Source organism: Octopus sinensis, linkage group LG5, assembly GCF_006345805.1.
Source record: "Octopus sinensis linkage group LG5, ASM634580v1, whole genome shotgun sequence".
Taxonomy (NCBI): Eukaryota; Metazoa; Mollusca; class Cephalopoda; order Octopoda; family Octopodidae; genus Octopus; species Octopus sinensis.
The window spans coordinates 30,119,882-30,145,278 of record NC_043001.1 but is presented as its reverse complement, the minus strand read 5'-3'; the positions used below and the strand labels follow the sequence as shown (position 1 = coordinate 30,145,278).

The 25,397-nt window shown below is 38.5% G+C and overlaps 1 protein-coding gene across 2 annotated transcripts in view; it reads right to left on the bottom strand.

Moving 5' to 3' along the window:
• Positions 1 to 25,397, bottom strand: part of LOC115211686 (DNA-dependent protein kinase catalytic subunit) — a 266,170-nt gene that overhangs the window by 50,945 nt on the left and 189,828 nt on the right. For both annotated transcript variants that reach the window (XM_029780332.2, XM_036503287.1), the window contains exons 67-76: positions 24,966 to 25,056; positions 23,009 to 23,135; positions 20,176 to 20,314; positions 18,006 to 18,062; positions 16,855 to 16,962; positions 11,301 to 11,429; positions 10,183 to 10,281; positions 7,334 to 7,442; positions 2,847 to 2,958; positions 1,369 to 1,555 (exon numbers count right to left, since the gene is read on the bottom strand). In XM_029780332.2, coding sequence (XP_029636192.2) covers positions 1,369 to 1,555; positions 2,847 to 2,958; positions 7,334 to 7,442; positions 10,183 to 10,281; positions 11,301 to 11,429; positions 16,855 to 16,962; positions 18,006 to 18,062; positions 20,176 to 20,314; positions 23,009 to 23,135; positions 24,966 to 25,056 — 1,158 coding nt within the window. The remainder of the gene's footprint in view (positions 1 to 1,368; positions 1,556 to 2,846; positions 2,959 to 7,333; positions 7,443 to 10,182; positions 10,282 to 11,300; positions 11,430 to 16,854; positions 16,963 to 18,005; positions 18,063 to 20,175; positions 20,315 to 23,008; positions 23,136 to 24,965; positions 25,057 to 25,397) is intronic.

Genomic DNA, 25,397 nt, shown 5'->3' with positions numbered 1-25,397 from the left:
ATATATATATATATATAGATATAATGATGGGCTTCTTTCAGTTTCCATCTATCAAATCTACTCCCAAGGCTTTAGTCGGCCTAAGGCTATAGTTGAAGACACTTGCCCAAGGTGCCCCGCAGTGGGAATGAACCCAAAACCATGTGGTTGCTAAGTGAGCTACTTACCACACAACCACTCCTGCACCTATAAAAAATTTGAACGTGTGGAGAATCCGGGCATCGATCCCGGTACCTCTAGCATGCTAAGTGAGCACTCTACCATCTGAGCTAATTCCCCTGGTATATGAATAAAATATTTTTATAACTGTGTAAAGAAGTGCTGATCTCTAACTGTGGATGAGGTGGTGAAACATGATCTTTGAACTTTTGGACTCACAGAGGCAATGACTTTAGTGATATGCTATGCTTGAGAAGACCTGTCAAGCTAAGTGAAATCACAGTTGTGGCCAATGCTGGTATCATGTAACTGGTACCCATGCCAGTGGCATGTAAAAAGCACCTTTCAAGTGTTGGGCTTCACAGAGGCAAAGTGGCCAATGCTGGTGGTACATGAAAAGCACCTTTCGTGTGTTCGACCTTACAGAAGCAATGATAAATGACCGAGACCTTTAGCAATATGCTGTGCTTGAGAAGAAGATACATCAAGCCAAGTAAAATCAGTCATGGCAGATACTGGTGTCATGCAAGTGGCACCCATGCTGGTGGCATGTAAAAGCAACCAGTATACTCTTGGAGTGGTTGGTGTTAGAAAGGGCATCCAGCCATAGAAACCATGCCAAATCAGACTGGAGTCTGGTGCAGCCTTCCAACTTGCCAGCCCTGGTCAAACTGTCCAACCTATGCCAGCATGGACAACGGATGATGATGATGATGATGATGATGATGATGATGATGATATTCCTATTTTGGCAGGGATTGGATAGATGCCTCTATCTAACCCAAGTCGTTTTATATTTGAATTCACTCTTTGGCATTAACCACTTTATCATGAATAAAATTTGGTAGAAACAATATAAACAAATTTTGGTCCATAATAATTCTTTTGTTTTACTTTTTAGCTGAATCAGTTGGCTTGTAAACAGGATTGAAACTCTACTATAGATATTGTAATTAATGTATTCTTTAAGGCAGTGAGCTTGCAGAATTATTAGCATGCCAAGCAAAATGCTTAGTGGCATTTCATCTGTCTGTATGTTCTGAGTTCAAATTCCAGCAAAGTTGACTTGATCTTTAATCCTTTTGGGGGTTGATAAAATAAGTCCAAATTTATACTTCATCAGTTTTTTTTTTTTTTAATCTCAAAAATCACCTTACATTATATATAGATAAAGTTTATATATTAAGTATATAATAAACACAAACTTACTCCGGAAATTTTTTTCAGTATTGTTCGAGCCAGTTTAAAATTATTTTGCTCACAACAGCTTTCAGCCCTTAATAGTTGCAGAGTCAACTTGAATTCTTTTGGGAAATAATTACCATCATTGGTATCCATAGCATCGCTATATTCAGGTTTATTTCGTTCAATAGTGATTTGATCAATATAAGTCAATCTGAAGATTAAAAATAGAAAATAGAAAATCATAATATTCTAGTTATTGAACAGCATTTCATATAAAATTTTGTATAAAGATGAATTTACACCAATTATTGAAAATGGGATAGATTGTGTAACTTTTGCCTCAAAGGAGATACATTTCAAGAATAAGATGTCTGAGATGAATTGTTTGTTATTAATGAGCCATTGCATGGCACCTTCAGCAAATGTCTTCTACTATAGCCTTGGGCTGACTAAAGCCTTGTGAGTGGGTTGTAAACAGGGAAACTAAAAAAACCTTGTCATATATATATCAAAATAAGCAACAAAGTTATCCAGAGGTAATGCAGTACGATTGTTTCAAGCAACTCCATTTAACTGAACAATGCAATCTTTACATCAATTTAAATGCAGAGCAATCCTCAGCTGCATAAAGACATATAGAATTTAATTAAATTAAAACAGATGGACACATTAGTATACTTTTATTTAAAACCTCCATGAAGGTAAGGACATAGACACAGAACATGCTGTCTTCACTTCAGCTTAGAAGCTGAAGAGAAAACAGCATGTTCTTTGAATGTCGGGCCTCACAGAGGCGACAAGAGACCAAAGTTTTTGGCGACATGCTGTGCTTGAGAAGGCTCATCAAGCCAAGTGAAATCATAGCTGGAGCCATCACCTGTGTCATGCATTTGACATCCATGAAATCGTAGTTGTGGCTGTTACCAGTGTCATGCCGGTGGCATGTAAAAGCACTCATTACACTCTTGGAGGGGTTGGTGTTAAGAAGGACATCAACCATAGAGACCATGCTAAATAAGACTGGAACCTGGTGCAGCCCTCTGGCTTACTGGTTCCTGTCAAACCATCTAACTTGTGCCAGCATGGAAAGCGGTCGTTAATTGATGATGAAGATGATGATGATGGTGATGTATGTATGCGTGGTCAAGAAGTTTATTAAGAAACCACATGGTTTCAGTCTCAATGTGGCTCCATCAGCATGTGTCTTCAACAATAGCTTACAATGACTTGTGAGTGTATTTAGTGAATAGAAACCCATTGGAGGCCCATTTCATGTGGAAGCCATTGTGTGTGTGTGTGTGTGGGCAAGCATGCACATGTGTGCTTATCTCTCACCAGCTGCCAACCAGCATTGATTTGTTTACACAACCTTGTAACTTTCTGGTTTGGCAAAAAGAAACTGGTAGAATGAGATTAAATCCAATGATTAAAATAAGTAAAAATAAAATAAAATAAAATGAACAGAAAAATAAGCATTTTTAAAGATAAAATAATATTCTTACCTGTTAGTTATTACATCATCCCATACTTTCACAGGGTCTTCCAAGAGGCTAGGAGTTTGCTTTTCCCAACAATTAAACAACCGGTTAATTGAAGAGCAAGACTTTATCTTCTCTGTTGTTAAAAGTAAATGAGAAGTACAGAGTCAAGACTATTGAAAAGGTTGCAAGACGCAATGAAAATTTTATGAAAATAAAAATAAGAAATAAGTGGAAATTTTACCGGTGAGTGTGTTACATTATAAGGCACAAAAAGAAAATGACTCACCCCAGACACAACAGAAGTATATATATATATATATATAAACACACACACAAACACATGTAAAATATAAAGAAAGAATAAAGGTATAAAATGAATATATCTATTTTACCAGGTGATATCCATATAATGATGAACATTTAGTAGCCTTTATCATATAAAAACAATTTATTTTGTGTATAATGAATAATAAATTATTTTACATGCCTGTGTTTATGGACATAATATAAATTATATAATATAGTTGTACGATTTAAAAATGCTTGCTTATCAGGTCAAAGAATATCATAGTTTCTTTCATTCATTAACGCAATACATACAAGGGGCGTTCAATAAGTAATGCCCCTGACCCACTTCCCATAGCAGTAGAGCAACGAAACTTGGCACAGTTATTAGTCTTTTTCTACATAGGAACCACCCAGAGTTACGCATTTCTCCCATTGCTTGATGCAGCTCTGGAGACCGTTTTTGTAGAAGACCCCAGCTTGGTCCTCCAACCTGAACGTGACTTCAGAAATCAAGGCTGCATCATCTGGGAAACGCTTTCCTTTCAAAAACAACTTCATGACTGGGAAGAGGTGAAAATCAGAGGGTGCAAGGTCAGGAAAGTAGGGGGATGGGGGAGGAGTTCATAGCCATACGCCTGTGCTTCTGATCTGGCGACAAGCGAGTTGTGGACCGGAGCGTTGTCCTGCAGGAGGAGGATGCCTTTGCTGATCTTGCCCCGCCACTTGATTTTGATAACTTCTCTTAATTTCCTCAAAAGTGAAGCATAATAGGCTCCTGCAATTGTGGTACCCTTTGCCAGGAAATCTGTCATCACTACTCCGTCCTGGTCCCAGAAGACTGTGAGCATGACTTTGCCAGCGGAGGGCTGCACCCTTGCCTTCTTTGGAGGGGGTGAGTCACGGTGCTTCCACTGCATTGACTGGGCTTTGGTCTCTGGATCATCGTAATGGACCCAGGTTTCATCCTGTGTAATCAGTCTTTTGAAAAATTTTGACTCATCTTCTTGGCACATCCCTAAATTCTTGCTTCTGGAATTCTTGCGTTCTTGCTTCTGGAAAAGTGTGAGCAACCTGGGAATCCATCTGGCAGACACCTTTTGCATATGCAAATGGTCATGAATGATAGTTTCCACAGACCCGGTACTAATCTTGACCTCATGGGCTATTTGGCGAATAATTATGCGTCGATCTTCCAAAATGGCAGCCTCAACTTGACGGACAGATGCCTCATCAATGGCAGAAGGGGCGACCAGATCTGGGAGCTGTTTCCACAGAGTTCCGACCATGTTTGAATTCACGATGCCAGCGTTTTACAAGGTCATATGATGGGGCATCATCACCATAAGTTACTTTCATTTCATCAAAAGTCTCCCGTGGTGTGCGTCCTTTCAAATACAAAAACCGGATCACTGCTCAACACTCAACAGGCTCCATTTCACACTTGACTCGGTTCAAACACCTGTAAATCAGAAACCACAATTAATTCAGAGCTGTAATTTGCCACTTACTCTATAGAGATATAAATGATTGCACATGCAAAATTTCAGCTAGATCAAACAACTGCAAGTGGGTCAGAGGCATTACTTATAGAACGTCCCTCGTATATACAGGGTGTGTAAGATATTTGAGGACAGATTTATGTTTGTAAAAAAACAGATATATAATAACAGATAATCAAAAAATGCTACGAGGATAAAAATAAACCTTTTCTATAATGTTATTCAATAAAGCTACCTTCAGCTTCAACAACTGTTTCTATACGAGATCTAAATCATCTACATGCTCGAATCAAGTGGTCCTGGTTCATTTCGGACATTATGATGACTATGGCAGCTTTCAAAGAATCTTTGGGGTTATGAGAATGTTCACTGACCCCTCTCTCAACAATGCTCCATGTGTAATAGTCTAATGAATTGAGATCTGGGGAATTAGGAGGCCAAATGTTAGGGGTTATGTGATCATGAAAATTTTCAGCCATCCATTCCTGTGTTACTAGAGCCATGTGTGATAGTGTAGAGTCTTAATGAAACACATATGGTCTTCCATTGCATACACTGTCTGTCCAGGGTGTAACAATTATTTCCAGGATCTCAGTGTAGGTGGCAGAGTTAACTCTAAGGCCTTGTGGAAATAAGTGAGGAAGCATCACATGTCCTGCATTGCTGACAACCCCTAAAACCATGACAGTTGTAGGAAATTTTGCATAACACTTGGAACTTCAGAAAGGTCCGCACATAACCATCTGCCATTTCTTTTATTAACTTTCTGATCTTGGTTGAAGTTTTTCTTGTTTGAGAAAAACTAAACCAAATTTTCTTCTGCTAGATTTTTCAGTTTGTTTAAGAACCTTTTAGATCTGATATAGTGATTGTCTTTTGCTTTTTCTGACAAACTGATCTTTCCTGATCATATAAGACTTAAATCTGATGTCTTTGTGGACAACATTTCTGATTGTTCTTTCTGACACATGGAGATCTTTTGCAACTGACCTCATGGACTTTCTGGGATTGTAATCAATGGTCTGTTGAACTTGCTGGATAAATTCAGGTTTTCTGATGATTTCAGAGAATTTAGAATGCATTAAGACCCAGCAGGACAAGTGAGACCATAACCCGTGGCCTCTACCTGGGATGTAGCCAGTCCACTTATGCATACCTTTCCTTCTTGGGACACAAAACTCTACTTGTGAAGACCTGTTGAGGCAAGTGAAAATCAAAATCGAAATCGATCAGCATCAATGGAAATTGTAGCTGTGATACCAGTGCCGGTGGCACGTAAGAGAACCATCCGAACGTGGCTGTTGCCAGCGCCGCCTCGACTGGCCTCCGTGCTGGTGGCACGTAAAAAGCACCATCTGATCATGGCCGTTGCCAGCCTCACCTGGCCTGCGTGCCAGTGGCACGTAAAAAGCACCATTCTGATCATGGCCGTTTGCCAGCCTCGTCTGGCACGTAAAAAGCACCCACTACACTCACGAAATTGTTGGCATTAGGAAGGGCATCCAGCCATAGAAACATTGCCAGATCAGACTGGGCCTGGTGCAGCCTTTGGGCTTCCCAGACCCCAGTTGAATCGTCCAACCCATGCTAGCATGGAAAGTTGACATTAAACGATGATGATGATGATGATGATGATGATACTGGTGATACATTTCTATCTTCAGTCTCTAGCTCCTTACAAACTTTGTAGACAAAAGAGCCGGCAACTTTTAAAAATCAAGATATTTCTAAATCACTATGCTCAGCCTTTATAACCACAATAACAGCATGCCTCTTCATTTCTTAAGCGGAGGGTCTGCCATTATTATTTTCTGAAACAAAGACTATACAGATTTAGCAAAAAATGCAGCAATGACCCCAAAAATTTATGTCCTCAAATACCTTACACACCCTGTCAACCTTTAAAATATTGATATATGGAAGACAATAAGTAATAAAATTAATTAAATGGAATACTATGGGAGGGAGGAGGGAGATTTAACAAATATTGGTTTCAAATTTTAGCACAAGGTCAGCAAGTTCGGGGTAGGGAGCGGGGTAAGTTTATTACATTGACCCCAGCACTCAACTTGTCCTTATTTCATTGACCTTGAAAGGTTGAAAGGCAAAGTTGACCATGGCAGAATATGATCTCAGAATGTAAAGACACACAAAATGCTTGGACTGTAATAGCAAATTTTAATATTCCTTTCTACCACAGGTACAATGCCTGGAATGTTGGAGGATGAGGATGTCAATTACATTCCAGTGCTGAATTGGTACTTATTTTATCAGCCCAAATGGATGAAAGGTAATGTTGACCTCAGCAGAATTTGAACTCAGAATCTAAAGATGGACAAAATGCCACTGAACATTTTTCCTGGTGTATTAATGATTCTGCCAGCTCACCACTATATAGCATAATTTAATACTGGTTTCAAATTTTATCATAAAGCCATCAAATTGTGGGGAATGTAATCCAATTAGATAGATTACAGTGCCCAACTGGTACTTATTTTATCAACCCCAATAGGATGGAAAGCAAGTTCAGCACAATTTGAACTTGGAACTTCAGGATAGATGAAATGCCACTAAGCATTTTGCATGGTGTGTTAACGATTGTGCCAGCTTACTGCCTTAAATAGCATAATTTAATATTAACAGTTTAATTTAACAACCACTTTAATTTAGTTTTTAGTTTAATTTAATTTTTAGTCTAATTTAACATTCAAAACCCTCTACCTTTGTTCTTGAAGAAAGACAAAAAGTTCTGTATTTCAGACAGAACCTGCAGGTTTTGTAGAAGATATTTACGTCGTGATTTCATAAGTATATCAGTGTTTGACCATTCCTGTAAAGATATAAGAAGTATTTAAATGGTATAATTATTAATTTATTGCATAATGATTCTATTAAAGACCGGTGATTGTCATCGCTGACGTCAGGTAAATACCCAGAAACCCGGGTCTGTGCGTATCACGTCAAGTCGACAAAGGGAAGGATGGCTTCCCTTTGCAAATACTGATAAGGCACAGAAAGTGTGTCACTAGCCAGCTGGAGAAGATGTTCTCTTGGGGCTACAAGCTACAGTAGCATCTAGCCTTAGTGGTTACCCACATTTAAGTGGTAAATATACTTCCTGTTGTCGTGCAGCTACTATTTATACCTCATTCAGAGATTTATTATTGATTCTATTTTCTTTATTTATTTTAACCAATTTTATCATTTGATTGAACAGTGGTATTAATAATTTAAATCACATATGGTTGAGTGGAAGTTTACTTTGCAGCTATATAGTTCCAAGTTCAATTTCACCTTAAGGCACCTTGCAAATGTCTTCAACCGAAGACTTTGGTCAAGCTAGGTGACTTGGATGACAGATGTAATTCATTACTCAGTTAAAACCAATACTTGGCACCTTGGATGCCTTCAATGTAGTTCCCTTTCTTGCCAGCAATTAGGCCAAGTTTCTGGTTTGAGGATAGCTTCCTCCCTCCCACCTACAAGTCTTAGAGGCTCAGCTTTCCCTTCTGCCTTCTTCAAGTTAAGATTTTGATGGTGCTGAGAACTTACTTTTGGACTGAATTCAGCTGGTTGAGTATGTTATGTGAAGCATTAAGCTAGTATAAGCAAATGTACTTTTGAGTGAGAGTAATGAGGTATGTATGATAGAATACATAATTATTTGTGATTAAGGAAACCATGTACATTATCTTGTTCACATCCTAAACCTGATTGATACTTATGAAATTAAAAACTTTATCATATACATTACTATATGTAATATTTATATATGTGTAATTATTTATACTTAAACATAGGATGTATTTGAAAACTAATATCTTTTGAATTAGAAGAGTATCTTTTATATATTTTTATATCAACATCATGTTAATGTTCACTTTTTCATGCTTGCATGGGTCAGATGAAATTTATAGGGGAAAATTTTATTCAGCCAGATGTCCTCCCTGTTGCCTCACCTGTTGCTAAGCAAAATCATATTTTCCCAAGGTCACATGTCTTTGACAGACGACTAGATATGAATGAAGCTTGTTTTCTTTTTGTTACAACCATCATGAAATACCAACACAAAGGCATATACACACATGTGCATGTGTATGTGTGTTCTGATCTCTAACTGTGGAGGGAACCTGCAGAAGAGGTAGACTCAGAAAGACGTGAGATGAGGTAATGAAGCATGGTCTTCGAACGTGGGGACTTACAGAGGCGATGACAAGTGATCATGACCTTCGGTAATTTCCAGTGCTTGAGAAGATGCATCAAACCAAATGAAATTGTAGTTGTGGCCAATACCAGTGACACATTACAGTATCCATGCTGGTGATACGTAAAAACACCCATGCTGGTGACACATAAGAGGCACACACCACACTCTCGGAGTGGTTGGTATTTGGAAGAACATCCAGCAGTAGAAACCAAGTCAAATTCAGACTGGAACCTGGTGTAATGCTCTGGTTTACCATTTCCAATCAAGCCATATAACCCAATCCTGCATGGAAAGCAGACATTAAATGATGAAGCTGATGATATATATATATATATCATCATCATCGTTTAACATCCGCTTTCTATGCTAACATGGGTTGGATGGTTCGACTGGGGTCTGGGAAGCCAGGAGGCTGCACCAGGCCCAGTTTGATCTGGCAGTGTTTCTACAGCTGAATGCCCTTTCTAATGCCAACCATTCCGTGAGTGTAGTGGGTGCTTTCTACATGCCACCGGCACAGTGCTAGGTGAGGTTGGCAACGGCCACAATTGGTTGGTACTTTTTACGTGCCACTGGCATGGAGGCCAATATATATCATCATCATCATCATTTAACAACCACTTTTCCTGCTAGTATAGGTTGGATGGTTTGACAGGGGCTGGTTAGGCAGAAGACTGCACTAGGCTTCCCTGTCTGTTTTGAAAGGGTTTTTACAGCTAGATGCCCTTCCTAACAACAACTACCTTATATAGTTTCACTGTATTGACCAAACTATCAGATGTCATACACTGCTGGTCACAATGTGTCTCCTCACATTGTTGTAGCCCAAATAGTGCCACCTCGCTGGCTAGGTGGCAGACCAACATTCCCACTGGACTGGATGCCAACCCATCGCAGGTTTACTCTTTTACAGCAGAGTGGACTGGAGCAACATCAAATAAAGTGATTGGATCAAAAACACAATGCACAGCTCTGTCCAGAGATCAAAGCCATGCTCTTGTGATTGTGAGTGCAACACCTTAACCACTATGTCACACAACAGATTTCTTTCAGTTTCTGTAACCCAAATCCATTTACAAGGCTTTGGTCAGCCTGGAGCTATAGTAGAAGATGCTTGTCCAAGGTAACGAAAGCATGTTGTTGGGAAATAAGCTTCTTAATCAACACCTAGCCTGTGCCTATAACATACTTTATTTGATAGTTTGATAGTAAAATTTTGTTCTGGACAGAACAGTAAATATGTAACTAACATTTTTCTACATAAATTATGATTCTTTTCCCTGAATATAAGTAGTTCAATATTTCTTACAAAAGTATGTAGATATTCTAATGAAATCACATGTAAAATGAAATTTTGACTCACCAGTAGAAACTGCTGAATAGCATTATTTATGTAAATCAAAGCTTTGTCATAATTCTCTTGCCACAGAAACATCAAGGAGAGTTCTTTGGAAAACTGATGCTGTTTAAAAATAAGAATAACTAGATTTGTAGAACAAGCTGAAAAGAATTTATTATAATACCATAGTATCAAATTATAATACAAGTACAACACTGACTTTCGGGACACTGCAATTCTGGAACTTCTTATAAACCACAGTAACTTACCTTAATGTACAGGTACATCGCTGTTGTGTCATCATCATTATCATCATCCTTATTTAATGTCTGTTTTCCATGCTAGCATGGGTAAGATAGTTTGATTGGAGCTGGTAAGCAGAAGAGCTGTCCCAGGCTTCAGTCAGTTTTGGCTTGGTTTCTTTGACTGAATGTCCTTCCTAATGCCAACCACTCCACAGAGTGTACCAGGTTTCTTCCACGTGTTACGGGTACCTGTTACATGCCACTGGCATGGGTGCCTTTTATGTGTCACTAACATGGATGCCTTTGGTGTGTATTTCATTCAATTATTTAAGTAAATTTAATGTTTGTTTAATTTAGAATGCTTTGATCAAGGTCAACATCCAGATTATTGATTTGGAAAAAAAGAGTATGACAAGTGATTGAGACCTTTAGCAATTTGCTGTGCTTGAGAAGACCCATCAAGCCAAGTGAAACCATAGTCACGGCTGGTGCCAGTGACATGTAAAAGGCACTGGTGCCAGTGATATGTAAAAGGCAACCACTACACTCTTGGAGTGGTTGGCATTAGGAAGGGCATCCAGCTGTTGAAATAATGCCAGATCAGACTGAAACCTGGTACAGCTCTCTGGCTTACCAGTTCCAGTCAAACCGTCTAACCCATGCCATCATGGAAAGTGGACGTGAAATGATGATGATGATGATGTATATGGTATATTTTATGCATATTTTAAAATTAAGTGTTGATGACACACACTCAGAAGATAGGTGTAAAACTAGATGCCAATTAAGGATTGAAAAATGAAGAGAGTATTTTTTATGCCTGAACATGAAGTTATTGGGAGACATGCAAAGCATCTCATCCAACCAGTAGTTAATTGTGTGCAAAAAAGCATTTACCTCTAAAATGTTAGACTTAAAAGGTGATTTGAGAGCATTGTCAATAAATTTCAGAAACTCTGTCTGGTTTATGTCTTGCTGTTGCATTAATTTCAATTTAGATTGAATAAGAGGCTGCAGGTAGTTTTCCTGAAATATCAAATTAAAGATGATTTAGAAACTCTGAATAAGTAAAAATATTAACTCAAATATATATGAATATATATATAAAATACATATAAAAATATATATAAAAATACATATAAAAAATATATATAAAATACGAGGAGATTTTACAAAAAAAAAAAACAAAAGACGAAGACAGGTGGTGTACAAAACGAACAGATGCATTAGTATAACGCTCAGGAATAGAAAAAGTCTTTTATGTTTCGAGCCTACGCTCTTCTACAGAAAGGGACACAGAAAAAAATAAGGAGAGAAACAAGGAGAGAAAAAAAATGTGTGTAGTGGCTAATGATCTATCATGGCAACTGGGTGCTGGACAATATTAACAATAAGGATTTCTTTTGGTTAGGTTGATGAATTATTTTGAAAGGTAGATGGATAAAAGAGATGAATTCAGCTTTCAAAGAAATAAATTTCAAAGATGACTGAGTCTAGCAGAATCAGAACTCTGATTTTTGTATGTCTATGTGACAAGTGACGAGGTATTTAATTTGATGCTTCAGAGATTGAAGCATCAAATTAAATGTGGTAGAGTGAATAAGGAGGTGTTCCTATGGTCTGTGATACGTGTGCTTAGAAAAGTTTATGAAGTACACACTCTCACACATATGCATAAAAGTTCAGAAGAATTTTCATGTCAAGTTTTAATGCCTTGATATGTTGAACAATTAGCAGAAGTAAACATTATTGTAAGTGGCTGGCAAATTAATTTAAAACCATTTGAAATGCTTGTGAAACTTGAAAATTTTGGTTAAAAAGTGTAGGTAAATTTTATATACGTGAATAATATAAATTGGACATGGGCGATCATTGTATTCTTTCTTGTCTTGAGGCTCACAGCCAAACGGCTGGGTGGAATCACGTGAAAAATGGCACACATGTGGAGATGGGTGCATAGATTGGAATGCAGTTTGTATTTTTTTCCTAACTCCCATACTTACCGAGAAAATTAATTAAAACTTTTTCTAATGGAATTTCCCTCTTTCCTCTGCCATTAAAACAACCAGCTGTTTAGAAGCTGTTTTCTGACAGGGTGGGGTCAAGAAATTTTCATATAGCTGGAGGCTTCAATCGAAACAGGGGACCCGAAATGATAAGGTTGACAAACGCTGTTATAGATTATGCCTAACTGAAAATGATTACAGCCACATCATCCAAACAGACCGGGTGAAACCGGGCTTAGCTGCTAGTAATTTATGAAAGGAGGGAACATAAACATACTGTGGTTATACAGTATTATAGTTACTGCAACATATATGGTCACATAATTTGATGGAACAAAAACTGAATGAAGACCCTGTGTGTGTGTGTGTACGTGTACACGTATGCGTGTGTTTCTGTGTTTGTATATCCTTGTCTTGACATGGCATGACGGTTGGAAATGTTTTTATTTCCCTGCAAGTGGTGTCATTTATTTCCAATCTTCTGTAAAACATGTTTGGCTAAGGGGAAATATTACCTAGCTTGGAAACAGTTAAGGGTTGATGACAGGAAGGGTGGCTATTCATGAAAAAAAACCTATCTCAATGAATTCTGTCTGACCAATGCAAGCATGGAAAAGATGATGCTTTTACCCACACACATGAGGGAGCATGTCCTAGTGGTTAAGGCGTTCCACTCATGACTGTGAGATTATGGTTTCAATTCTTGGACCAGGTGGTGCAGTGAATTCTTGAGCAAACATTTCACCTCATGTTGTGCAGTGACCATTTTGACACCTGCTTTGTGGTACACCATGCACCTGTTCATGCAACATCAATTTGATGGAGGTAGCGAATCAATGCACAGCACATACATGTGATCATTATAAAACATTTGTGAAAGTTGTTCAACAAGAAATTGCAAAACCATCTTTGAGACTATGAGAGACAACCATATATATATATATATATATATATATATATATATATATACTTTTTTATGTACATGTTAACAAAGCAAGCAAGTGTGCCACATGAATGAGAATACTTCATCCAAAATGGAAACATATACCAACATTTTCATGTAGCACACTTGAACAATTGTGAAGGTCTTTACACATGAAACCATTGGTTGCTTTGTTAACCCACAAATAAACAATATTCATCCACCAATGCAGTGTTAAGCACTCATCTTCACTGTTCAATATTAGTGTGTGTGTGTGTATGTATATATATATATATAATATATATATATATATATATATATATATATATATATGTATATATACATATATATAACACCCATGCTAGCATGGAAAGCGGATGTTAAATGATGATAATGATGATACATACAAGGGAGTGCTGAAAGGTTCCTGGCTTTAAGGGTATTCCAAAAGGGTAGGGCTGTTACCTTTACAAGGGAGGGAGGACAACTATTTAGGAGAAGATAACCAGAAAATCACGATCCATCCATCCATCATTTTGAATCTGGGTTTTGTCCCTGTTAACAAGGGGGAGACAGATCTACCTCAATACCAAAGCAACCACCCTCATACCATCTCGCCAACTTGCCCGGTTTTGGGCATCTTCCCTTCTCAAGCCAACCCTCCCAATCTCTTCCTCCACTTGTTCCTTGCACATTTTCTTCAGTCTACCTTGCTTTTGCCATCCATTCACCTCAAACTCTAGCACCCTTTTCAGAACGTGCTCCTCATCCCTCCTCAACACATGCCCATACCACCAAATTTCATTTGCCCTTGCCAGCCGTTCCACTGATTCCTCCAACCCCAGCATCCCCATCAAGTCCTCAGTCCTCCTCTTATCAAACAGCCTCATGCCACACATTTCTCTCTCAGTCCTTTTCAAAACTGCCATCTCTCTCTCTCTCTCTGTCAAACACCATTTCTCATTCCCATACAGCATTGCAGCTCTCACAAAACTCCTATAGACCTTTCCTTTCGTCTTCAATGAGAACCTTTTCCCATATAATAATGCTCCAAATTCCCTGAACTTCATGATGGTATACAATATATCTTTCTCTTTTTTGCAGATTTAACACATGGTGGCAGCCTCTACAGTGGATTTTAGTAAAACTGAAGCATGGGCAGTCATGAAGTTCCTCTTTTTGCAAAGGCAAAGGAGTGGCCGAAATCCATGGTGAGATGAAAGAAGTCTCCAAGGATGACTGCTCATCTTACTCCACAGTGAAAATCTGGGTGTCATGGTTTCAGACTGATCATTTCATGGTCTCAGTTGAACCCCGGTCAAGACAATCAACTTCTGTGACCACAGAAGACGAAAGCTGATGTTGTGCATGTTATGATTCCTGAGGACCATTGGATTTCAGCTAAAGTAATAGCCAAGATTCTGAGGATTTCTAGTGAAAGAGATGGCCACATCATCCACAACATTCTGGACATGAGAAAGCTTTCTGCAAAATGGATGGTGAAATGACTCAACAAAGATCAGAAGTACATCAGAGTAATGACAGTAAATGCGATTTTGGACCAGTTTGCAGCAGGAGAGGCTGATTTTATGTCTCATTTAGTCATCATGGATGAAACTTGGCTTCATCATTATGAACCCCAGACCAAGCAGCAATCAATGAAATGGTGCCACAGCAGTTCACTGCGTCCCAATAAGTTTTGGGCCCAGAAGTCAGCTGGAAATATTATGGCTTCAGCATTCTGGGATAAAAATGGAATACTCCTCATAAAACAATTGCAGCAAAGAAGGTGTTTGTAAGCCATTTAAGAAACACACAAAAGCCGTTCGATTCACTTCAACATTTAAGTTTAATTTGTCAAAATATTTTCGTCGCTTTAAGACTGCGACTGTTCACTGACAAAATTCCGTCGTGGTCTTAAAGCAACGAAAATATTTTGACAAATTAAATTTAAATGTTGAAGTGAATCGAACGGCTTTTGTGTGTTTCTTAAATGGCTTACAAACACCTTCCACGCTGCAATTGTTTTCGTTTCAGCACACGATCTCAGATCAAATCACTTGCTATGCAAGTACATCTCCGTAACTCCTCATAAAATACCTGCCAAAGGGTTGCACCATCAAAACTGAATACAACACGCCTCTGTTGGATGAACTCCACGAAGCGTTGAAGCAGAAACATTGTGAAGAGCATGAAACTCTACAGAAAATACCTGACTTTGGCTTCAAATTGGTAGACCACCCATCTTACTCACCTAACTTGGCTCTTCTGACTATCACCTCATTCCACAACAATGAAATTTCACTCTGATTCAGAAGTGATTGCTGCTACAGAGGCCTGATAGAGTCCCAGCCTTCCGAGTTCTTTTACAAGGCTTAAAAAAACTGAAGGACCATTGCAATAAGTGTGTGAATCATAATTAACTGATCTTCCTGTATATTTTTTTTATTGCAGAACTTTTCAGCACCCCTTCATATATATAATATATATATATATATATATATATATCATCATCATCATTTAATGTTCGTTTTTCATGCTAGCATGGGTTGGATGGTTCAACTGGGGTCTGGAAGCCATGGAGGCTGCACCTGGCTCTAGTCTGATTAGGCAGTGTTTCTACAGCTGGATGCCCTTCCTAATGCCAACCACTCTGTGAGTGTAGTGGGTGCTTTTTACGTGCCACCGGCACAGGGGCCAGAGCAGGCTCCCAAATGGCCACGATCGGTTGGTGCTTTTACGTGTCACCGACACGGATGCCAGCCAGGCGGCACTGGTATCTGCCACGTTCAGATGGTGCTTTTTATGTGTCACCAGCACGGGTGTCTTAACTACAATTTCCACTTGAATTTATATATATATACATATATATATGAGTGTGTGTGTGTTTGTGAATATGCATTGTATGAGTGAGTGTTTGTGTGTGTGTGAATATGTGTTGTATGAAAAAGGTACTGAGCTAACAAATGTGCTATTGATGTTTTCTTGTTAAAAAAACTGTCTACTAGCTTTGTGTTTTTGAAGATGAGTGAAATGAAAAATTCTTGGTAGAAAAACAGGCAAGAGTTACTGTAAAAACAATGCATTCATCTAACCCAAGTAAGTATTGAGAAGCAGATGCTGTGGCTGCCTGCTGGAGCCTATGCAGCAGGTATTTAAAGGGAAAAATTTGACATGACAGTCAGTCACCGGCTGACACTCGCTGATGATACATCGAAGAGGCCAGGGAACAGAAGAAAGAAGAAGAAAGAAGACATGCACCCAACACCAGAGCTGAAGATACCTCCAAAAGGGGGGGCCCCGCCACGTCAAAACGGTAGAGGAGTAGGGGCCGAAACTGGACGTGGTTCCTCCTGACGATGTCTTGAGCTAACTGGATCCTATAAAGGAGCTGTTGTGGTAACAGACCACGAAACACGGTTGTAATTCTGAATGAATGAACACAATTGAACATTAGTTCAATTATTACAATTATCATTTTAAAATTACTACAATTGGACAAATTATGAGAGACTGTTCTTACTTGATTGAAAGAATCATCCAAAACTTTGGTAAAGTCACCATTTTCTGGATCTATACCATGTACACACTCTTTTTCCACTTTGTCCCATCTGCTCAAATTTTCCAGACACTACAAATGAGATTTAAGATTTCCATTTTGAAATATGCAATTGACATGGAGATTTCAACAATTACTTTTAATTAGTTTGATAGAATACGGAAGAATAGCAAAAATTGTACTTTATGGAACTGAAGAAACAAAACAGTCAAAATTTTGCAATGTATTACTACATTTTTTTTTTATTGTTCCTTCATTTCAATTAATTTTCAAAGTATTAAAGAATTTAGTAAAAGAACTTTATCATTATTAACCCTTTTCCAGGCCAAAACATTTTCATAAGCTTGTCCGAAACATCTATATTTGTCTTCCGATTTTTAGTTAGCCCTTGTTTCATACATTCTGAGTGATATAAAGCTTTCCTTTCATAAGTGCCAAGTCACTCTTGTTGTTGGAAAAAAATTGGAATGTGTATTAGAGTGGCTGTGTGGTAAGTAGCTTGCTTACCAACCACATGGTTCTGGGTTCATTCTGACTGTGTGGCACCTTGGGCAAGTGTCTTATACTATAGCTTTGGGCCTATCCACTCAAAGCCTTGTGAGTGGATTTGGTAGACAGAAACTGAAAGAGGCCTGTCATATATATATGTATATGTGTATATATGTTTGTGTGTCTGTGTTTGTTCCCCCAACATTGCTTGACAACCGATGTTGGTGTGTTTATGTCCCCGTAACTTAGTGGTTTGGCAAAAAGAGACCGATAGAATAAGTATTAGGCTTCAAAAAAATAAGTCCTGGGGTCGATTTGCTCAACTAAAGGCTGTGCTCCAACATGGCCACAGTCAAATGACTGAAACAAGTAAAAGAGTAAAGAATAAAGAGTATGATGCATGGATGCCAGGGTGTATGTCTGGTGTATCACATGTGATAAATAGGACAGGCAAGGAGCTTGTATCTTGTGTGATATACAAAATAGGCAAAAACTGCCGTGGATATAAATGTGAAATTTAATAAATGGTTTTGATTTAAATCAATTTAAAACAGGAAGTTTTGTACCACAGAACCTAAGGCAGTTTCAGGTTGATTGCTATCAAAAGGGTTAAATTTGAAACTCACCTGTATATAACAGTGGTGCCAAGTGCAAAGTTCTTCCTTTGTGCTCAACTCAATAGCCTTAAAAATAAAAATCGCAGAAAATCTGAATATTTATTAAAAATATCGCTTTTGTAAGAATTGGAATATCACATGCCAAAACATGATGATTAAAGTAAAAAAAAAAGCAATGTATTTGTGCATTGAAAGGTTAGCATTTCACAGTACATTAGAAATTTATAGTACAGCACTAAAAACTGCTATCTGCATTAACTCAACCGAAAGAAAAAAAAAAGTCTATATTCCAGTAGCATAAATCTAAAAATGCAATTATAAACATGACAAAGGTGTGCAACCAATATGCAGCAGCCAAATTTCCCTTAAATCACATCCTACCATATCATAACTAGAAGTCTACATAAACATATGAACCGAGATTTAGGAAGCACAATATGTATGCACAAAAACTGGCTTTCTCACACAAAAAATCTCATTGACTGAATACCAGGGACTTTATTATTCAATATAACCTTTAATTAAGGATATGATCTGTGAGAATTTTGACTGCATAGATTTCAGATAAATCTAAAACATGTAAAGGAAAGCTATTAAATTGCATAAAATAAACAAACTTAATTTTTAATCTCCCTGCCATTTAATATATTTTATTTCATGAGAGATGTGTGAAGAAGTGCCACTCCCAAACAGTTGAAGGTATCTGGGGGAGAGGTAGACCCAGGAAGACATGGGATGAGGTGGTCAAGCATGAACTTTGAACATCGGGCCTCACAGAGGCAATGACGAAAGACCGAGATCTCTGGAGATATGCTGTGACTCCAAAGACCCGACAAATAATGTGAGTTCATGGCTGTTTCCTGTACTAGTTTCGCATAGCCCCAGCCCATCCAAAGTACCTTGGATTGCAGAACGACCTGCAGTGCTTACCTTGGATCATAGGGTGACCTGCTGTGCTTGAGGAGACCTATTGAGTCAAGTACATCAAAATAAATATCGAATGGAAATTGTAGTTGTGATACCTGTGCCAGTGGCACGTAAAGAGTACCATCCAAACGTGGCCGATGCCAGCGCCGCCTTGACTGGCTTCTGTGCTGGTGGCACATAAAAAGCACCAACTGTTCATGGCTGCTGCCTGCCCCCACTGGCATCTGTGCCAGTGGCACGTAAAAAGCACCCACTACGCTCACGGAGTGGTTGGTGTTAGGAAGGGCATCCAGCTGTAGAAACACTGCCAGATCAGACTGGAGCCTGGTGCAGCCTCCTGGCTTCCCAGACCCCGGGTGAACCATCCAACCCGTGCTAGCATGGAAAACGGATGTTAAACAATGATGATGATTAGCAAAATAGTCCCATTTTAATGATAGTATCTATATATTACTAAAATTATGAGGACATTCACTGACAGTTGAAAAAGTTTACTTGTGTGAGATTATTAAACTAAAGATCCTGGGTTTTGGTATGTTAAGAAGATTCAGCTTTGGTCTTGAAATTACTTTTACACAAAATTTCTATAGTTTGACTTACTTAGGAAGGGTGATAAAAGAAGGGTTTCCAATCACATGTATACATATTGCTGCATAATCACTATCATAATAAGATACTGAATAAATTTCAACTATCTAGGTTAATTCAATTTTTATTGGCTCAAAAAGCAAAAGCAAGGCCATGTAGGGTGACAGGGAGTTATGTTCAGGGAGGGTGGTCATACAAAGAGTTCAGGCCATTTCTGGTCAAGAGAGACTTTGAACCGAGCGGTTGTCGGCATCTTCACTATCTTGTCTGGCAGCTTATTCCACGGATCCGCAACCCGGACGGAGAAAGCCCCTCTCCTTCGATTGAGATGAAATTGTTGTAGATAGAGATTTTCGAAGTGACCCTGCAGCCCACACTCTGGAGCAGGAGTGAAGAACAGCTATTTTGAGAGGTTACAATTTCCGCTTATGATGTTATGAGTGAGAATAAGATCACCACGGCGTCGTCGTTTTTCGAGAGAATAAAGGTCGAGAGTCTTCGGCCTTTCTTCATAAGACAAATGCTTGAGACCAAGAACCATCTGGACTCTTTCTAGATGATGTACGTCTTCTATTGCAAGTTTTTTTTTTGTGTTTTTGGTCATTACTAAGGATATTAAACAAAAAGAAAAAAATATTAAATAATTTATATTTAAAATGATTACCGTAACATAGTGTTTAATAGCCTCTGAGTAATCACCACGAATTTCTGCTTTTATGGCCATCTTACTAACTTCTTGACAACCAACGTTATCTTTGAAAATGCCCAAAACTGAATCATATTCATTGATTGATTTATAAAGTCTGTATTAAAGAAATTCAATTCATATAATTAAAAGCAAGAAAGCAATAGCAAAATATTAAGAAAAAAAAGAAAGAAAAGAAACCATATTTAGTCAAATTTAAATTTACTGAACTGCACCAGCTTCACATTGTAGCCCCAGCCCATTCAAAGTACCTTGGATCGCAGGACGGCCTGCTGTGCTTACCTTGGATCGTAGGGCGACCTGCCGAGCTTGAGGAGACCTATTGAGTCAAGTACATCAATATCAAAATAAAAATCAAATGGAAATTGTAGTTGTGGTACCTGTGCCGGTGGCATGTAAAAAGCACCAACCGATCGTGGATGTTGCCAGCCTCCCCTGGCACCTGTGCCAGTGGAACATAAAAAGCACCCACTACACTCATGGAGTGGTTGGCACTAGGAAGAGCATCCAGCTGTAGAAATACTGCCAGATCAGACTGGAGCCTGGTGCAGCCTCCTGGCTTCCCAGACCCCGGTCAAACCGTCCGACCCATGCTAGCATGGAAAACGGACGTTAAACGATGATGATGATGATGAAATGTGAACACAAACCATTTGAAATAATTGTTTAGTGATATAAAGATCTTTCAAAGAAATCTTACAACAGACCATCATCATACGTAAAGGATGATATGAATTGTAACTGTTTGATGCTATAGAAATTGGAAGATAGTCAGCTTAAGAGGAAAGGATGAAAAAAAAAAGGAAAAAAAAGGAACAAATAAAAAAAACCAGTTATTGCAAATTACAGTTCAAATCTGAAACTATGGATATGATATCTATGATTAGTACTAAGGTGGAAAACTAGCTGAGAGATTTGCAGTTCAAAACCAGTTACTATATTGTATCTATCATCATCATCATCGTTTAACGTCCGCTTTCCATGCTAGCATGGGTTGGACGATTTTGACTGAGGGCTGGCGAACAAGATGGCTGCACCAGGCTTCAATCTTGATCTGGCAGAGTTTCTACAGCTGGATGCCCTTCCTAACGCCAACCACTTCAAGAGTGTAGTGGGTGCTTTAATGTGTCACTGGCACAGGGCTAGTCAGGGGGTACTGGCAACGACCTCACTCGAATCTTTTTGCACAGGTGCCAATAAGGCGACGTTGGTAATGATCACGCTTGAATGGTGCCCTTTTATGTGCCATGGCACGGGGGCCAGTCAGGCGGTACTGGCAATGACCTCGCTCGAATCTTTTTACACATGCCACTGGCACAGGTGCCAGTAAGGTGACATTGGTAACGACCACGCTCGAATGGTGCCCTTTTACGTGCCACTGGCACGAAACATTTCTAAACAACTGATTGCAGCTTGTTTGAAATAGCTACCGTTAAGTGGCATAATTCAACGCAGGTAGTTTTGGCCCCTTTTAGTATTGAGTTCGATTCTACCAGTAGTAAAAGTTAGACTTAGGTCTGTTTGTTACGAGCCCAAGGATTCATAAGGCCAGGGTGTATAAGATTACACTCCTCCCTGAATAAGATGCTGATTTGTTACAGGTGTAGTGACGTCATTTTCCAGTGTGCGCACACGCAACATCATTCTTCAGTGTGCGTGTGCGGAACGTAATTCTTCACAGTGCGTGTGCTGAACGTCATTCTTCAGTGTGCGTGTGTGGGGCTGGAACCTTCTGGAAAGGCCTAAGGAAGTTCCCTCATGCACATGCGCAAGAGACTGGGGAAGAAAATTCTATCGCGTTCCTTGTTAGCGTCGTTGACTTGAGACACGGCTATTGAAGAGAAAGGACGTGTTAAACGTGTGATCAGCCTATTCTCCTGTCCCAGACGCTTAGGATTTGACCTGCTCTGTTGCTGCTGAATTTGTTGTGAGGTTTATCTTACAAATGTTAAAGTTCAGCCTTGCTATATCGAACCAAGTGGATACCAATATACCAATGTACTTCTTTTGTAAATAAGAAAATAAAGAGTTATATATATATTTTAAGGTTGCGTTCTTGTTCCTGACTGGTAGTTTCTGGAAATTAAAGAAAGGAAATTGGTTGCACCCGAACAGTGTAAAGAATTAACCAGTTCCATTACACAGGGTTAAATTCTCAGCTATTGCTGGAACTCCTTTGCAACTGAATGAACTGGACCATTGTGAAATGAAGTATTTTGTTCATGAACACAATGCAGTGCCCAGTTTAGGAATTGAAGCTGTGATCTTATGATTACATGTACAACACCCTAACTACTAGGTCATGTGTATTCATATAGGAAAAGTTACCTGTGATAAATAATAAGTAGGTAGGTAGGTGGGTTTAAATAGGTAGGTAAGTAGGTAGAGAGAGAGAGAGAGAGGACATAAAAAGACAAAGAGAAAGAGAGTGAGACATAAAAAGAAAGACAAAGAGAGAGAGAGAGAGAGAGTGAGATATAAAAAGAAAGACAAAGAGAGAGAGAGAGAGTAAGACATAAAAAGAGAGAGAAAGAGAGAGATATAAAAAGAAAGACAAAGAGAGAGAGAGAACGAGAGAGAGAGAGATATATAAAAAGAAAGACTAAGAGAGAGAGAGAGAGAATGAGAGAGAGAGTGAGACATAAAAAGAGAGAGAGAGAGAGAAAGGGAGAGCTATGTGTTTCATTTGCTTCATGCCACAGATGTTAGAGATGAGTAAAACTACAGAAGTCTGTTGAAGGAAAATGTTGAAGAATAAGCAATAGATCTTCTAAGACACAGAAAGACTTACTTGGCTAATTCCAACCAGGTTGAAACATCAGTTGGTGGCGGGTTCAAACTCTGACGTGGCCTTTTTGCTTTACTGGGGTGACAACTGTTCATGCCTTTAATTATTTGTTCTTCCAGTACAATTATTGCTGTTTACAGAAGGAATAAATAAGAAAAAATAAATAGTTTGGATGTATCTATATCAAACAATACACTGAGAAGTAAAATATTAAAATTAAATCTATGGCATGTACTTCCTTTTATTCTTTTAACTGTTTCAGTCATTTGTCTTTTGGCCATGCTGGATCACCACTTTAAGATTTATTTTACAAAAAAAAAATAAAATAAATAAAAGATTCAGGGTGAGGGGTTTAGTTGATTTGATTAAAATCAAAACTTAAATCGTATTTATTTTATTAATCCAACAAAGATAATAATCAAAGACAATCCCCATAGGGTTTGAACTCAGAAAATAAACACTGTCCACCTAGACTTCTCATCCCACCTACACTTCCTGTACTCCTGTCTCTGTACCCACTCACTTCTACTCACCTTGTATTTCGAGGGTCCACTTTGACACTACATCACCACTATTTTTATCTTTTTTCCAGTTCCGCCCCAACCACTTCTGCTCTGTTTTCAATGAGATAAATAACTGTGTAGCACTGTTACAGCAAGAAACCTGTTATTTCTCTCACCTCAATCCCTTATCCCATATCATAAAGCTACTTCCTTCAATCAAAAGGAGATCTCGGTCTTTCAGGCTATATAGCAACCTCCCTATTGCTGGTGCTATGTAAAGAGCACCCAGTACAAGTTGGTGTTAGGAAGGGCTTGTCAGGGAACCAGAAGTTCTAATATACTAGATGCAAGGAAAAAATAGCAGGTGAAAAACTTAAGAGATGAGATGGACTGCTTAGTGTTGTAGGTGGTTTCTGTTACTTAAATAATTTAATTAAAGTTTAATTAAATAGTGATTTAATTAGATAGTTGTAGTGAAAGTGTAGCAGCTGTTGTGAAAGTATAGGCGCAGGAGTGGCTGTGTGGTAAGTAGCTTGTTTACCAGCCACATGGTTCCGGGTTCAGTCCCACTGCGTGGCACCTTGGGCAAGTGTCTTCTACTATAGCCTCAGGCCGACCAAAGCCTTGTGAGTGGATTTGGTAGACGGAAATTGAAAGGAGCCCGTCGTATATATGTATATGTATGCGTGTGTGTGTTTGTGTGTCTGTGTTTGTCCCCCCTAGCATTGCTTGACAACCGATTTATGTCCCCGTTACCTAGCAGTTCGGCAAAAGAGACTGATAGAATAAGTACTGGGCTTACAAAAGAATAAGTCCTGGGGTTGAGTTGCTCGATTAAAGGCAGTGCTCCAGCATGGCCACAGTCAAGTGACTGAAACAAGTAAAAGAGTAAGAGAGAGAGCTGGAGTAAGAAAGATATAATAGACATTTAGGGAGCTGTTACTTTAGGTAGCAACTTTGCCTTTCATCCTTTCAGGGTCGATAAATTAAGTACCAACACTGAGGTCAAGTAATCAACTAGTCACCACCCAACAGGTTTCAGGCCTTGTGCCTATAGTAGAAAGGATTATTTCTTCATGCTATAAGCAGAAGGTATGAAATGTGTGTAAGGGGTGCAATGAGATAATAGCATTGAAGGTCATTTCTTCTATTAGTGGGTCATCTGTTTGCTTTGTTCCTTTGAAGACGTGGAATGAAATATCCCTTACCTGAAACACAGGTAAGGGTTAGCATCAGGCTGTAAAACAATGTCTTGAAAATATATTTGTCTAACCTATACTAGCATGAAAAAAATGGATGTAAAAACAAATGAATGGTATAAATGTTAAACTAGTGATAATGATGATGTAATGGAACCTATATAAGAAATTAAAGCATAAATTTGAAGCTGAATAAAAGAATAACAGTAATGCTGAAGAATACAAGACCAAAATAATAAAAAAAAAACACTTTGTTACCAAGTGGTTGAAGTTTAGCAGTTATTGCAGATGATGAAATGAGCTGTTTGATATCAATAGGCAATTCTTTGTCCATATCATACAAAATGTTCTGTAAAAAAACATGGAACCATTAAAGACATGAAGCCTCTTCTTGGTTTCATTTTAAACAAACAATGTTATGCATTTCCCTGTATTAATGCATTAAATTCTGTTGCGTCTGGGGAGAGTCATTTTCTTTTTGTGCCTTATGATTTAAAAACACTCACCGGTAAAATTTCCACTTATTTCTTATTTTTATTTTCCTAAAATTTTCGTTGCGTCTGGCAACCTTTTCAATAGTCAAGATTATTGAAATGGTTGCAAGACGCAACGAAAATTTCCACTTATTTCTTATTTTTATTTTCCTAAAATTTTCGTTGCGTCTGGCAACCTTTTCAATAGTCAAGATTA